This window comes from Heptranchias perlo, chromosome 1 (genome assembly GCF_035084215.1).
Source record: "Heptranchias perlo isolate sHepPer1 chromosome 1, sHepPer1.hap1, whole genome shotgun sequence".
Taxonomy (NCBI): domain Eukaryota; kingdom Metazoa; phylum Chordata; class Chondrichthyes; order Hexanchiformes; family Hexanchidae; genus Heptranchias; species Heptranchias perlo.
The window spans coordinates 126986004-127000018 of record NC_090325.1 but is presented as its reverse complement, the minus strand read 5'-3'; the positions used below and the strand labels follow the sequence as shown (position 1 = coordinate 127000018).

Below are 14015 nucleotides of genomic sequence, written 5' to 3'. Positions count from 1 at the left end.
ACATCTTAAGATGAATAGGAAGTGTTTGCAAACACAAAGCTTTTATAATATTACCAGCAAATGTCCCATGGGACTCCTCATGGCAAGTCAGAGGATGTGCTATTTACAAGTACAAGAACATTACACTATGTAAAACACTGAAGTGTAGGTAGATTGCCCCTTGAAGCTACAAAATCCAAATGCTGTAAAATATACACAGCGAGTTCATACAGATGTTAATTAAGAAGGTTTTTTTATTCGTTCATGGGATGTGGGCGTCGCTGGCGAGGCCAGCATTTATTGCACATCCCTAATTGCCCTTGAGAAGGTGGTGGTGAGCTGCCTTCTTGAACCGCTGCAGTCCGTGTGGTGAAGGTTCTCCCACAGTGCTGTTAGGTAGGGAGTTCCAGGATTTTGACCCAGCGACAATGAAGGAACGGTGATATATTTCCAAGTCGGGATGGTGTGTGACTTGGAGGGGAACATGCAGGTGGTGTTGTTCCCATGTGCCTGCTGTCCTTGTCCTTCTAGGTGGTAGAGATCACGGATTTGGGAGGTGCTGTCGAAGAAGCCTTGGTGAGTTGCTGCAGTGCATCCTGTGGATGGTACACACTGCAGCCATGGTTCGTTGGTGGTGAAGGGAGTGAATGTTTAGGGTGGTGGATGGGGTGCCAATCAAGTGGGCTGCTTTATCCTGGATGGTGTTGAGCTTCTTGAGTGTTGTTGGAGCTGCACTCATCCAGGCAAGTGGAGAGTATTCCTTCACACTTTTGACTTGTGCCTTGTAGATGGTGGAAAGGCTTTGGGAAGTCAGGAGGTGAGTCACTCGTCGTAGAATACCCAGCCTCTGACCTGCTCTTGTAGCCACAGTATTTATATGGCTGGTCCAGTTAAGTTTCTGGTTAATGGTGACCCCCAGGATGTTGATGGTGGGGGATTCGGCGATGGTAATGCCGTTGAATGACAAGGAGTGGTGTTTAGACTCTCTCTTGTTGGAGATGGTCATTGCCTGGCACTTGTCAGGTGCAAATGTTACTTGCCACTTATCAGCCCAAGCCTGGATGTTGTCCAGGTCTTGCTGCATGCAGGCACGTTGCAGATATCCTGGCTCCAATTCTATGCGTTCCTGGATAGTCCATTTATATTGCTCTTGGAAATGTGACACGGAAAGTTGAGTATGATACGAAATGTACAGACAGCAAATGCATGATACATGTATCCTTTTTATAATAACTATTTCAATAACTTTTGTAAAATCTACCATGGCATTTTTTTAAAAATTCGTTCATGGGACGTGGGCGTCGCTGGCGAGGCCAGCATTTATTGCACATCCCTAATTGCCCTTGAGAAGGTGGTGGTGAGCCGCCTTCTTCAACCGCTGCAGTCCGTGTGGTGAAGGTTCTCCCACAGTGCTGTTAGGAAGGGAGTTCCAGGATTTTGACCCTGCAACAATGAAGGAACAGTGATATATTTCCAAGTCAGGCTGGTGTATGACTTGGAGGGAAACGTGCAGGTGGTGTTGTTCGCATGTACCTGCTGCCGTTGTCCTTCTAGGTGGTAGAGGTCACGGGTTTGGGAGGTGCTGTCGAAGAAGCCTTGGCGAGTCGCTGCAGTGCATCCTCTGGATGGTACACACTGCAGCCACAGTGCGCCGGTGGTGAAGGGAGTGAATGTTTAGGGTGGTGGATGGGGTGCCTTTGTCCTGGATGGTGTCGAGCTCATTGAGAGTCAGGATCTGCTCTTTTATGACATTACGTACAATAGAATCAGAAACATTGACTTGTGGTGATTAAATAAGTGAAACTATGTTTTTGTTAGAGAATGTGAATGCTTGTGGTATTTCCATATTCAAATTACATGATGATGTGCATATTTTCAAGGAAATTGTAGATTCCCGGTCTTGATTACTACTACTACATTTATTAGTTATGTGGTCAATTTTATACTTTCCTTTTTTCAAAAGTCTATGGTATTATAGAAAAGCTGTTGCAGGTAGGTAGGAGGCATGTAACAGGATTGGTGGGGGAAGTGGGGGAGAAGATAGGAGGAGCAAAGAGATCATTGGTTTGGTAGTGTTGAGAGGGGATGATAAGTGCAGATGGAGAAAAATAGGATTGAGCAAGGTGACAAAAGGGATCACCAATGAGGGAAAGGACACAGGGAAGAGGTAGCTGGGAGATGTGAGCGAGGGTGAAAGGGGAAGGAGAAAGAACAATTATGACAGAAACTCACCACTCTGATTCACAGTTTGAAGGGGAGGGGGAGGGGAGAGGTTACCTTTTAAAAAAAAGCTGCTGCTGGAAGCTCTAACCACAAAGTAAAAAACTGCACTTAAGATGTCAAGTTTGCAAAGCAACGTTGTAAAAAATAAAATAAGTACAGTTAAAATGTCACTCTCAGCTCTAAATCAGAATGTTGTGGGCTCCAGCCCCACTAAGGGCTTAAGCACATAATTTAGGATAACATTTAAATGCTGGAGGTACCATCTTTCAGATGAGATTTTAAGTCGAGGCCGTATCTGCCTGCTCAGGTGGATGTAAAGATTCTCATGGCACTATTCAAAGCAGGGCAGAGAATTCACTTGGTGCCCTGGTCAACCCACCAAAAAAAAACCTGATCATTGATTCACCCTTAATAGGACCTTGCTATATGCAAATTGGCTTCTGCATTTGCCTACATAACAGTGACTGCACTTCAAACTTAATCCATTGGTTAGACGTCCCGAGGACATGATATGGTGCTAGAAAATGCCTATGTTAGCGGCTTACGGTGTAATGATTCTAGCATTCCTCGATCAAAAATGATAAAGTACGCTTAAAGACACAGTGTATGAACACTGCCTAAACAACTTGTCTCTGTGTATTCTGAAAAGGCAATCCACTCAATGGACATAGATCAGTTGTGTTTCATGAATTTTCCCCATTACATTCCCATCTCTAACCAGAACTTTATGGCCTTGGTTGTGGACTTCTCTTTGGGTGTTGTCAATATTGGTCCATCGGAGAATAGACTGGCAGCCAACATAAAAGGGAATCCAAGAGTATTCTACAGGCATGTAAACAGTAAACAGGTAGTAAGAGGAGGGGTGGGGCTGATCAAGGACCATAAAGGAGATCTACTCATGGAGGCAGAGGAGATGGCTGAGGTACTAAATGAGTACTTTGCATCTGTCTTTACCAAGGAAGAAGTCTCAGGTATAGTTGAGATAATGAGTGGGCTAAAAATTGATAAAGAAGAAGTACTTGAAAGGCTAGCTGTACTTAAAGTAGTTAAGTCACCTGCTCCGGATGGGGTGCATCCTAAGTTGCTGAGGAAAGAGTGGAAATTGCGGAGGTTCTGGCCATAATCTTCCAAACATCCATAGATACGGGGGTGGTGCCAGAGGACTGGAGAAACGCAAATGTTACACACTTGTTCAAAAAAGAATTAAAGGATAAACCGAGCAACTATAGGCAGTTTAACCTCAGTGGTGGGGAAACATTTAGAAACGATAATCCGGAACAGAATTAACAGTCACTTGAACGAATATGGATTGATTAGGGAAAGCCAGCACGGATTTGTTAAAAGCAAATCGCACTTAACTAACCTGATAGAGTTTGTTGATGAGGTAAAAGAGGGGGTAGATGAGGGCAAGGCAGTTGATGTGATGTATGTGGACCTTTAAAAGGCATTTGATAAAGTGCCGCACTGTAGGATTATCATCAAGATTGCGGCCCATGGAATAAGGGGGCAATAGCAATATGGATACAGAATTGGCTACGGGACAGGGAACAGAGAGCAGGTGTACAGTGGTGTTCCCCAGAGGTCAGTGCTGGGACCACTGCTTTTCTTGATATATATTAATGACTTGGACTTGGGTGTACAGGGCACAATTTCAAAATTTGCAGATGACACAAAACTTGGAAGGGTAGTAAACAGTGAGGAGGATAGTGATAGACTTCAAGAGGATATAGGCAGGCTGGTGGCATGGGCAGATGAAATTTAAGGCAGAAAAATGCGAAATGACACATTTTGGTAGGAAGAACGAGGAGAGGCAATATAAACAAGAGGGCACAACTCTAAAAGGGGTACAGGAACAGAGAAATCTGGGGGTACATGTGCACAAATCGTTGGAGGTGGCAGGGCAAGTTGAGAAAGTGGTTAAAAAAGCATACAGGATCCTCGGCTTTATAAATAGAGGCATAGAGTACAAAAGTTTGGAAGGCATGATGAACCTTTATAAAACACTGGTTCAGCCACAATTGGAGTATTGTGTCCAGTTCTGGGCACTGCACTTCAGGAAAGATGTGAAGGCCTTAGAAAGGGAGCAGAAGAGATTTATTAGAATGATTCCAAGGATGAGGGACTTTAGTTACGTGGATAGACTGGAGAAACTGGAGTTATTTTCCTTGGAACAGAGAAGGTTGCGAGGAGATTTGATAGAGGTATTCAAAATCATGAAGGGTCTAGATATAGTGGATAGAGAGAAACTGTTCCCATTGGCGGAAGGGTCAAGAAACAGAGGACATAGATTTAAGGTGATTGGCAAAAGAACCAAAGGTGACATGAGCAAAAACGTTTTTACACAGCGAGTGGTTAGGATCTGGAATGCACTGCCTGAGGGGGTGGTGGAGGCAGATTCAATCATGGCCTTCAAAAGGGAACTGGATAAGTACTTGAAAGGAAAAAATTTGCAGGGCTGCGGGGAAAGGGTGGGGGAGTGGGACTAGCTGGATTGCTCTTGCATAGAGCCGATGTGGACTCAATGGGCCGAATGGCCTCCTTCCGCGCTGTAACCTTTCTATGATTCTATGATCTAGGAGGTATTTTCCGGGATGCAAGAGGCCATCTTGCTAACTTTGCTCTCTCCCGCCCTTACTGGGAATCACACCATCTAATTATTCAAATGAGAAATACTGAAATTCCTTAATTAGAAATGCAAAAAAAAAATCAGCATGATAAAGCTGGGATTCAAACTTGGATCCCACTACTGAAATGTAAAAACTGGGATCCAGCACTAGAATCCAATGCTGCAACTATGCAGCTACCAAGATGAATTGGAGTCTCTCTTTTTACATGTTACAGTGCCTATCATTTTACTGTAGGTAACACCATTAATGAACTCTGGGTATCTCAAAAGCAGGTTATTGTAACTCACTTTGAAACAATAAACTGCTTTAACTGTTGTTTTTAAGTGCTCTCAGTAAACAATGCTACATAACATTTACAAAACAGCCACTTCAGTTGAATAAACATGCCCAAAACAGGTTATGAATTTTTAATTGCAGTTTCAACTACAGAAGCAATTTGAATATCTAGTTCAGGAATATTCCTCTCTGCAGTTTTAGATTTGAACCAGTGAATGAAGTTACACAATTGGCTCAAAAGTATTGTTTATGAAGAATCTATAAAACTTATTTCATAAACAAATACTAGATTTACTTAATATTCAAACAATTTATCAAATATGAGCCTTTATTTTCAAAATTCATGAGTAAATACTAGGTTATTGTGCTTATTTTCAATGTGTAATAAAAATTCAATTTAGCATTGTAACTGACTTATATTTTCAAAATACAGAGCTATCAGGACATCCACTTTTTGTAAAAACCCAAAAGTCACAAATTCGTTCAGTGCAGTGTTCAGTGTCAAAAGCCACCTCAGCCCATTTGTTTATACAGAGTAACCATTGCACTATTGATACTTTTAAACCAAACGACCCATCACTGTGGGTTCATGGGGGGAGGTGCTCCAGGACTAGGACTGAGAGAATGTAAGGAAGCAACAACTAACTTCCCACCACTCCATTACACAATAAAATACTGTGCTTTTGAGCCTAACCAAGTATTAAATAAGATGTAGTATATATTACTGATCATAACCCATAAATGCCTACTAAAAGTTTTCTCTGCTGAGATACAGGTTATTGATTGCATACATTATAGATTTATAACTTTATTCTCCTACTGCCCTTTCTCTAGTTTGAAAAGATCTTCCTAATTAGTTTAGGAATTAGACAAAAAGGACAACCATACATTATGGCTTGTGATACAAATATCTTAGTTTCTAATGATAGTTACCACATTCCTGAGCTTTAGAATTAACTGCATTGAAGTAAAGTTACCAAACCAAGATTTCTTCCAGGATATTTTTTTTTCCAAAAGTCCATACAATAGACAATGGACATATCGGGTTCACCAGTTGAATAATTCCTCAGATGCTTTAATACTAATGTACTGATGTAATCTGACAGACAATTGGATACGCTCGAGTATGTTTGAAAAATATATCCCCACATTTAAAACAATTTACAAATGCTATGAAGTGGTTGGTCTTCAATTGGACACCCATCTTTTCAGTATCTCCCAGGCTGAGACATGGACACATGACATTTTGTCAATGATCCTCTCATACCCCACTGTGCACTTCTACAGCAGCAGGTACTTGGAGCTATGGCTCAGCGACAATTAAACAACTAACGGGAGGAGGAGGCTCTGTAAACATCCGCCATCATTGAGGATGGCGGAGTCCAGCAATTGAGTGCAGAAGGCAAGGCTGAAGCGTTTGCAACCATCTTCAGCCAGAAGTGCCGAGTGGATGATCCATCTCGGCCTCCTCCCGATATCCCCACCATCACGGAAGCCAGTCTTCAGCCAATTCGATTCACTCCACGTGATATCAAGAAACGGCTGAGTGCACTGGATACAGCAAAGGCTATGGGCCCCGACAACATCCCGGCCGTAGTGCTGAAGATTTGGGCTCCAGAACTAGCTGCGCCTCTAGCCAAGCTGTTCCAGTACAGCTACAACACTGGCATCTACCAGACAATGTGGAAAATTGCCCAGGTATGTCCTGCCCACAAAAAGGACAAATCCAATCCGGCCAATTACCGCCCCATCAATCTACTCTCAATCATCAGCAAAGTGATGGAAGGTGTCATCAACAGTGCTATCAAGCAGCACTTACTCACCAATAACCTGCTCACCGATGCTCAGTTTGGGTTCCGCCAGGACCACTCGGCACCAGACCTCATTACAGCCTTGGTCCAAACATGGACAAAAGAGCTGAATTCCAGAGGTGAGGTGAGAGTGACTGCCCTTGACATCAAGGCAGCATTTGACCGAATGTGGCACCAAGGAGTCCTAGTAAAATTGAAGTCAATGGGAATCAGGGGGAAAACTCTCCAGTGGCTGGAGTCATATCTAGCACAAAGGAAGATGGTAGTGGTTGTTGGAGGACAATCATCTCAGCCCCAGGACTACTGCTGCAGGAGTTCCTCAGGGCAGTGTTCTAGGCCCAACCATCTTCAGTTGCTTCATCAATTACCTTCCCTCCATCATAAGGTCAGAAATGGGGATGTTCGCTGATGATTGCACAGTGTTTTGTTCCATTCGCAACCCCTCAGATAATGAAGCAGTCCGTGCCTGCATGTAGCAAGACCTGGGCAACATCCAGGCTTGGGTTGATAAGTGGCAAGTAACATTCGCGCCAGATAAGTGCCAGGCAATGACCATCTCCAACAAGAGAGAGTCTAACCACCGCCCCTTGACATTCAACGGCATTACCATCGCCGAATCCCCCACAATCAACATCTTAGGGGACACCATTGACCAGAAACTTAACTGGACCAGCCATATAAATACTGTGGCTACAAGAGCAGTTCAGAGGCTGGGTATTCTGCAGCGAGTCACTCACCTCCTGACTCCCCAAAGCCTTTCCACCATCTACAAGGCACAAGTCAGGAGTGTGAAGGAATACTCTCCACTTGCCTGGATGAGTGCAGCTCCAACAACACTTAAGAAGCTCAACACCATCCAGGACAAAGCAGCCCAATTGATTGGAACCCCAAGCACGACCCTAAACATTCACTCCCTTCACCAACGGTGCACTGTGGCTGCAGTGTGTACCATCCATAGGATGCACTGCAGCAACTCGCCAAGGCTTCTTTGACAGTACCTCCCAAACCCATGACCTCTTCCACCTGGAAGGACAAGGGCAGCAGGCACATGGGAACAACACCACCTGCACGTTCCCCTCCAAGTCACACACCATCCCGACTAGGAAATATATCGCCGTTCCTTCATCGTCGCTGGGTCAAAATCCTGGAACTCCCTTCCTTTCAGCACTGTGGGAGAACCTTTACCACACAGACTGCAGTAGTTCAAGAAGGCGACCCACCACCACCTTCTCAAGGTCAATTAGGGATGGGCAATAAATGCTGGCTTTGCCAGCGACGCCAACATCCCATGAATGAATAAAAAGATGTGGGGTGGGGGCGGTGAAGTGGCAGACAGAGTGTAGGGGAATGAGTAAGTGTACTCACTTCGGCAGACCTACTTAGGTCATTAAAGCACCTCCTGCACTGTATGCAGGTGCACGATATGTTGGTGGTGCTGGTGACCTCCTCTGCTACCTCGAGCCAGGCCTTTGTGGTGGCAGAGGCAGGCCACTTCCTCCCGTCTGCCTGGAAGAAGATCTCTGTTCTTTCCCTCCTCCTCACCCCATCCAGTAGGACCTGGATTGAGGCATCATTAAACCTGGGAGCAGCCTTCCCCCTGAGCTGCTCCATGCTGTAATTTTGGCTCCTTTCTGCAGCAGTCAGTGGAGGACTGCCCCTTTAAATAGGGCTCTTTCAGCTGACTGCCTATGATGCAGGTGCGCAGTCCGCCCGCTGCGCAGCTTTCCAGCACGAAACGCGGAAGCCAAGGTAAGTGGCTTCAATTTACTTGCAATCGCGTGGGGAACCCACCGATTTTACTGGGCAGGTTACCCACACGCCCAGTCGACCTCCCACTGGCAACCCGCCTCCCTCTTAACATCGGGCCCATAGAGTGCACAAGCAAGGAAGTTATGCTAAACCTTTATAAATCACTGATTAGGCCCCTGCTGGAGTATTTTTTCCAATTCTGGGCACTACACTTTCGGAAGGATGTCAAGGCTTAAGGTGCAGAGGAGATGTACTAGAATGGTAACATGGATGCCGGACTTAAGTTACATGGAGACAGTAGAGAAGCTGGGGTTGTTCTCCTTAGAGCAGAGAAGATTAAGGGGACATTTGATAGAGGTGTTCAAAATCATGAAAGGTTTTGATAGAATAAATAAGGCAGAATTGTTTCCAGTAGCAGAAGGAACAGTAACCAGAGGGCACAGATTTAAGGTAATTGGCAACAGAACCATGGATGAGATGAGGAGAATCTTTTTTTTTAAATGCAGCGAGTTGTTATGATCTGGAATGTACTGGCTGAAAGGGTAGTGGAAGCAGATTCAATAATAATTTCAAAAGGGAGTTGGATAAATACTTGAAGGGGAAAAAACTGCAGGGCTGTGTGGAAAGGGCAGGGGAGTGAGACTAATTGGATAGCTCTTTCAAAGAGCTGGCACAGGCACGGTGGGTCGAATGGCCTCCTTCTATGCTGTATCATTCTATGTATCTTCCACATACTCGACAAAAGCATAGTCTCACCCTAGCATTTTTCTGTAACTATAGTGTTCCAAGTTCACGCATAGTGAAAGTCATAAGTGAGCCGATTAGCTTGTCGTTATCTATGCACATCTTCCCTTCGAGAATATTGTGTGAAGTAGTGGAAGGATTTGCAGGCTGATTAACAGTCTGACAGGCTGAATGCTCTTTCCATGGCCAAGAGCCTCATTGATCTAACAGGCTCAAAGATCATACTCCTCTGCATTCACAGTTTCAGCACCACTGGCTGCTGGAACTGACAGGACCTGCAGAACCATGACTTCTGTCAGCCAATCTCAGACTGGCACTGACAGCTGCCAAGGTAAAGTCTTAGTTGGAGACTGTCCTGCCCTCCCAGGTGCAGAGGCCAGAACCAACTATTTAGAGAAGGAAAACAATATTAGAAAACTGGGCATGGGGGGCGGGTTAGAGGAAGACGGTAAGGAAAAGTCCATAAAATTAGAACACATCATAAACATCTATGATTGATCCCTTTCACTGGCCACTGACTCCATCCCTCTCCCTGGTCACCATATGAGGCCGAACCAGACCATTCACAACCTTGGCGTCCGAATGACGCTGAGGTGAGCTTCCAACCACATATCTGTTCCGTCACTAAGACCGCCTACTGCCACCACCTTAACATCGCCCGTCTTCACCCCTACCTCAGCTCATCTGCTGTTGAAACCCTCATCCATGCCTTTGTTACCTCTAGACTTGACTATTCCAATGCTCTCCTGACCAGTCCCCCATCTTCCACCCTCCATTAACTTGAGTTCATCCAAAACTCTGCTGTCTGTATCCTAACTTGCACCAAGTCCCATTCACCCATCATTTGGCCTTAAATTTTCCCTTTCAGATTATCCTATTATTTTCCATTATATAAGGCCCTGTCTGTTCTCTCAGGTGGATGTAAAAGATACCATGGCATTATTTGACGAAGTAAATAAGGTAAAACTGTTTCCCGTGCAGACAGGACATTAACCAAAGGATACAGATTTAAGGTGATTGGCAAAAGAGCCAGAGGCGAAATGAGGAAACATTTTTTTTACACAGCGAGTTGTAATGGTCTGGAATGCACTACCTGAAAGGGTGGTGGAAGCGGATTCAATAGTAACTTTCAAAAAGGAATTGGAGAAATACTTGAAGGGAAAACATTTACAGGACTATGGCAAAAGAGCAGGGGAATGGGACTAATTGGATAGCTCTTTCAAAGTACCGGCACAGGCACGATGGGCCAAATGGCCCCCTCCTGTACTGTAACTACTAAGATATCCCTGTGCTCGCTAACCTACACCTCGACTTTAAAATTCTCATCCTTGTTTTCAAATCCCTCCATGGCCTCACCCCTCCCTATCTCTGTAATCTCCTCCAACCCTACAACCGTCGAGATCTCTGCACTCCTCCAATTCTGGCCTCTTGTGCATCCCTAATTTTAATCGCTCCACCATCGGCGGCCGTGCCTTCAGCTGCCTAGGCCCAAAGCTCTGGAATTCCCTCCTTAAACCTCTCCGTCTCTCTACCTCTCTTTGCTCCTTTAAAACGCTTCTTAAAGCTACCTCTTTGACTCAAACCTGTCCAAATATCTCTTTCTGTGACTTGGTGTCAAATTTTGTTTGATAATGCTACTGTGAAGCGCCTTGGGACGTTTTACTACGTTAAAGGCATTATATAAATGCAAGTTGGTGTTGGTATTAAAGACTATCAGGATGCCTTGCACACACAAACTTTCAGAACACATTAAATATATATTGTACTTGAAACATAGAAATCTTACACAAGTGGCATAAACCAACTTTTTTCACAATAACTGATGGTTCTGAAGCTGTTTTACATGAAATAAAAAGCAAATTCCGCTGCCTGGTTTTACAGGTATGTCCGAAAAAGGGGCGTTTACAAATTGTTGGAATAGTTCCCGACTCCAAACATAGTAAATTTAAATATGCAAGTATAGACTCGATCTAACTCCCGCAACTAAGTTTGTTGTACGCGAATTTTGTGAAGCCAACGTTACTATCATCAGTGGCCTCCGGTTAGTTTATTTCAAACCCCAATGCATTTTCACAATTAAACGTTTAGAAAATATTACCTACGCACACGATTTCCGCATTGCTCCATATTAAAACTCTTGAGTGCGAACCTCTTGAGATGACTGAATTTCAAGGATTATAAAATTTTAAATTTGAAAACCTCTGTTCCATCTATTCATTCCACAAGACAGACATTTTGACTGTTGCTCACTAAACATACCTGCAATGCATCCAGCGCAAATTATTAATAAGAATGATGTGATGCAAAATATATATATATAAAAAAAACACCTACCCCTGGCAGACAATTTTTTGGTGTTGATGATTTTGGCAGCGTACTCCTGTCCTGTCGAGATTTTCATGCATCTCCTCACCACCGAGAATGCTCCCCTGAAAGCAATCGATCACATATATATATATCGTTCAAACAAAAAATGGTACAGGTAGACAACTAACCCTCACCACTTTATCATACTCTTTCAATCCAGCTGGCGCGCAAACAAGTGCAAAGCCACACATAAAATGAACAAAAATAGAAAAATAATTAAGCACATTGGAGTCTTGAAATTATGTTTTCCAAAACGTTAAACGGCTTTGCCAACAAAAAAAACGCAAATAAAACATTTTAGGATTTTCGATGCATAAAGCATAACCCGGATTAATATCTATATGGAACACATTGCTCCGCCAAACAAAACTGGCTACAAAAGGAAATAAAACTGAACCGTACATTTTGATGAATGTTATACCTCGAGTATGCAAGCAGTGTCCTATAACATACCTGGACATTTACAAATACATATAGGAAAACGCAACCATGCATAATACACTGCACTACATAGAAGCATTAATGTGAACCTCCGCTAGAATACTAATGCTTATCACAAATAAAGAAAATACGTCTGAAATGCAATCATATCAATTAATTTTTTTGAAATCAGCTAAAAATGACAGATTCCGCCGTACTTTCCAAGTTCCTCGAAGAGCTGGTATTCGTCCGTGAACCTGGTACAGGTTGCAGGCGAAGCCATAATGACGGCGGGCGATGGTTGCTGATGTCTCCGATGTCAATGCAGCCTGAGCGCTGCTCGCCGATCCCCGCGCGGTGGACAGCACCCAGCTGGGACAAGCCTGGCTCGCTGACTCTAGGTGGGCTCCTCAGAGCCTCCCGTCTTCCCCCTTAACCCTACCTTGCCTGCCTGTGTGCAGAGACGGGGGATTAGAGAGAGTTGCTGCTGCTGCTGCTGCTGCTGTCCGGGTCCCCGGCGAGTGTAGTAGCTGCTGCGTGCGCTACAATATGTAACCTCGTCGATGAATGCACGGTCCGTGTTGTCAATGAAGCCAACAGCAACCCCCCTGAGTGTCCGTGTCACCTCACAAACTAGCACTCGCGTCCTCTCTCCTCATAACAATGTTGCAACCTGCACTCGTTCCTCTGTCTGTCTGTCACTGTCTCTCCTCACTGACCCTTTCGCTCCCTGTTGTTTATCTCCCCTCAGATACAAAGTATCTGTAAGTGTGTCTGTCTGTCTGTCTGTCTGTGTGTGTGTGTGTGTGTGTGTGTCTATCTATCTCTCTCTCTCTCTCTCTCCTGCTGTCACCTCTACAGCCTTAGTGCTACAGGGAAATGAGAAAATAAAACCCAGCTCCGGTCTCTCTGAACATCTCGCGATATATTTTTTTTTAAAAACACGCAAACCGGATTACTACTGGATGTGACTGGGGGAGGGGAGAGCTGACGTCAACTTCCAACCAGGGGAAAACTTGGATTTTACATTTAAAAGGGAAAAACAATCATGAATAAAATTCACCATTAAAAGCTATGCGGAAAGATCTGTGAAAACTGCAGTTTTTACTCCTAAATGTCTAGGCGTTGTCCTGACTTGATTCAGGTTAGATTGGTGGGAAAACATTGTTTAATTCTAAACAAGGTAAACATGCTAGTTTACAGCCGCCTATTGCAAATACAAAGTGCATTATGAGTGGGCTAATGTTATACTGGAGACCGAAAGCCGCTACCACTCCTGCCCACTAGTCCCGCCATTGGTCAACCTGTTATCTTATCATTTATTTTTTTCACAGGATGGCACCGGCACATATAAAAAAATATGCTTTTTTTTTGCAGTCGACATTTTTTAATGTAGTTTCCGCTTGCCAAAGAAAAACTTTGCCCGCTGACCTGAGATCAGCGCCCAGCCTAGCCCCGCGCGGTTTGTGTTTGTGCAGCGCCAGCACCAGACAGCTCCCGCGCTTCTCAGGGCAGCTGCCAATTTGAGGTATGTATGTACAGTGGGCAATGATCTGCGTCTCTCTCCCCGCCAAAAGGCCTGCTTCAATGCCGTTGTTAGGCATCGTGGGGTCATCCTGGGGGCTTTTTAGTGGAGCAGCCAGAACCTTTGCTGAGGTTTTACAGCAAGGACCGTGCTGGAGAGGTTGGAGGTTCAGATAACAGCCGGAGCTGGCTGAGCACATTTATCTTTGAGTATATATCCCCGCTCTCTGTTTTCAGTGGACAAGTCGCCAAAATCATCGTGCCAATATCGAAGAAAATCAGGTTACTAATTATA

General features: G+C 44.4%; 1 protein-coding gene across 16 annotated transcripts in view; it reads right to left on the bottom strand.

Annotated features, from left to right (window-relative positions):
- The window catches only part of LOC137325831 (calcium/calmodulin-dependent protein kinase type II delta chain), a 419005-nt gene extending 405919 nt beyond the window's left edge, over positions 1-13086 (bottom strand). For 9 of the 16 annotated variants that reach the window (XM_067990934.1, XM_067990952.1, XM_067990937.1 and 6 more), the window contains exons 1-2: positions 12415-13086; positions 11744-11838 (exon numbers count right to left, since the gene is read on the bottom strand). In XM_067990934.1, the coding sequence (XP_067847035.1) occupies positions 11744-11838; positions 12415-12479 (160 nt within the window). In that variant the 5' untranslated portion in view covers positions 12480-13086. The remainder of the gene's footprint in view (positions 1-11743; positions 11839-12414) is intronic. The other 7 variants (XM_067990933.1, XM_067990942.1, XM_067990941.1 and 4 more) reach the window with 1 other exon arrangement.
- Between the last annotated feature and the right edge of the window lie 929 nt (positions 13087-14015).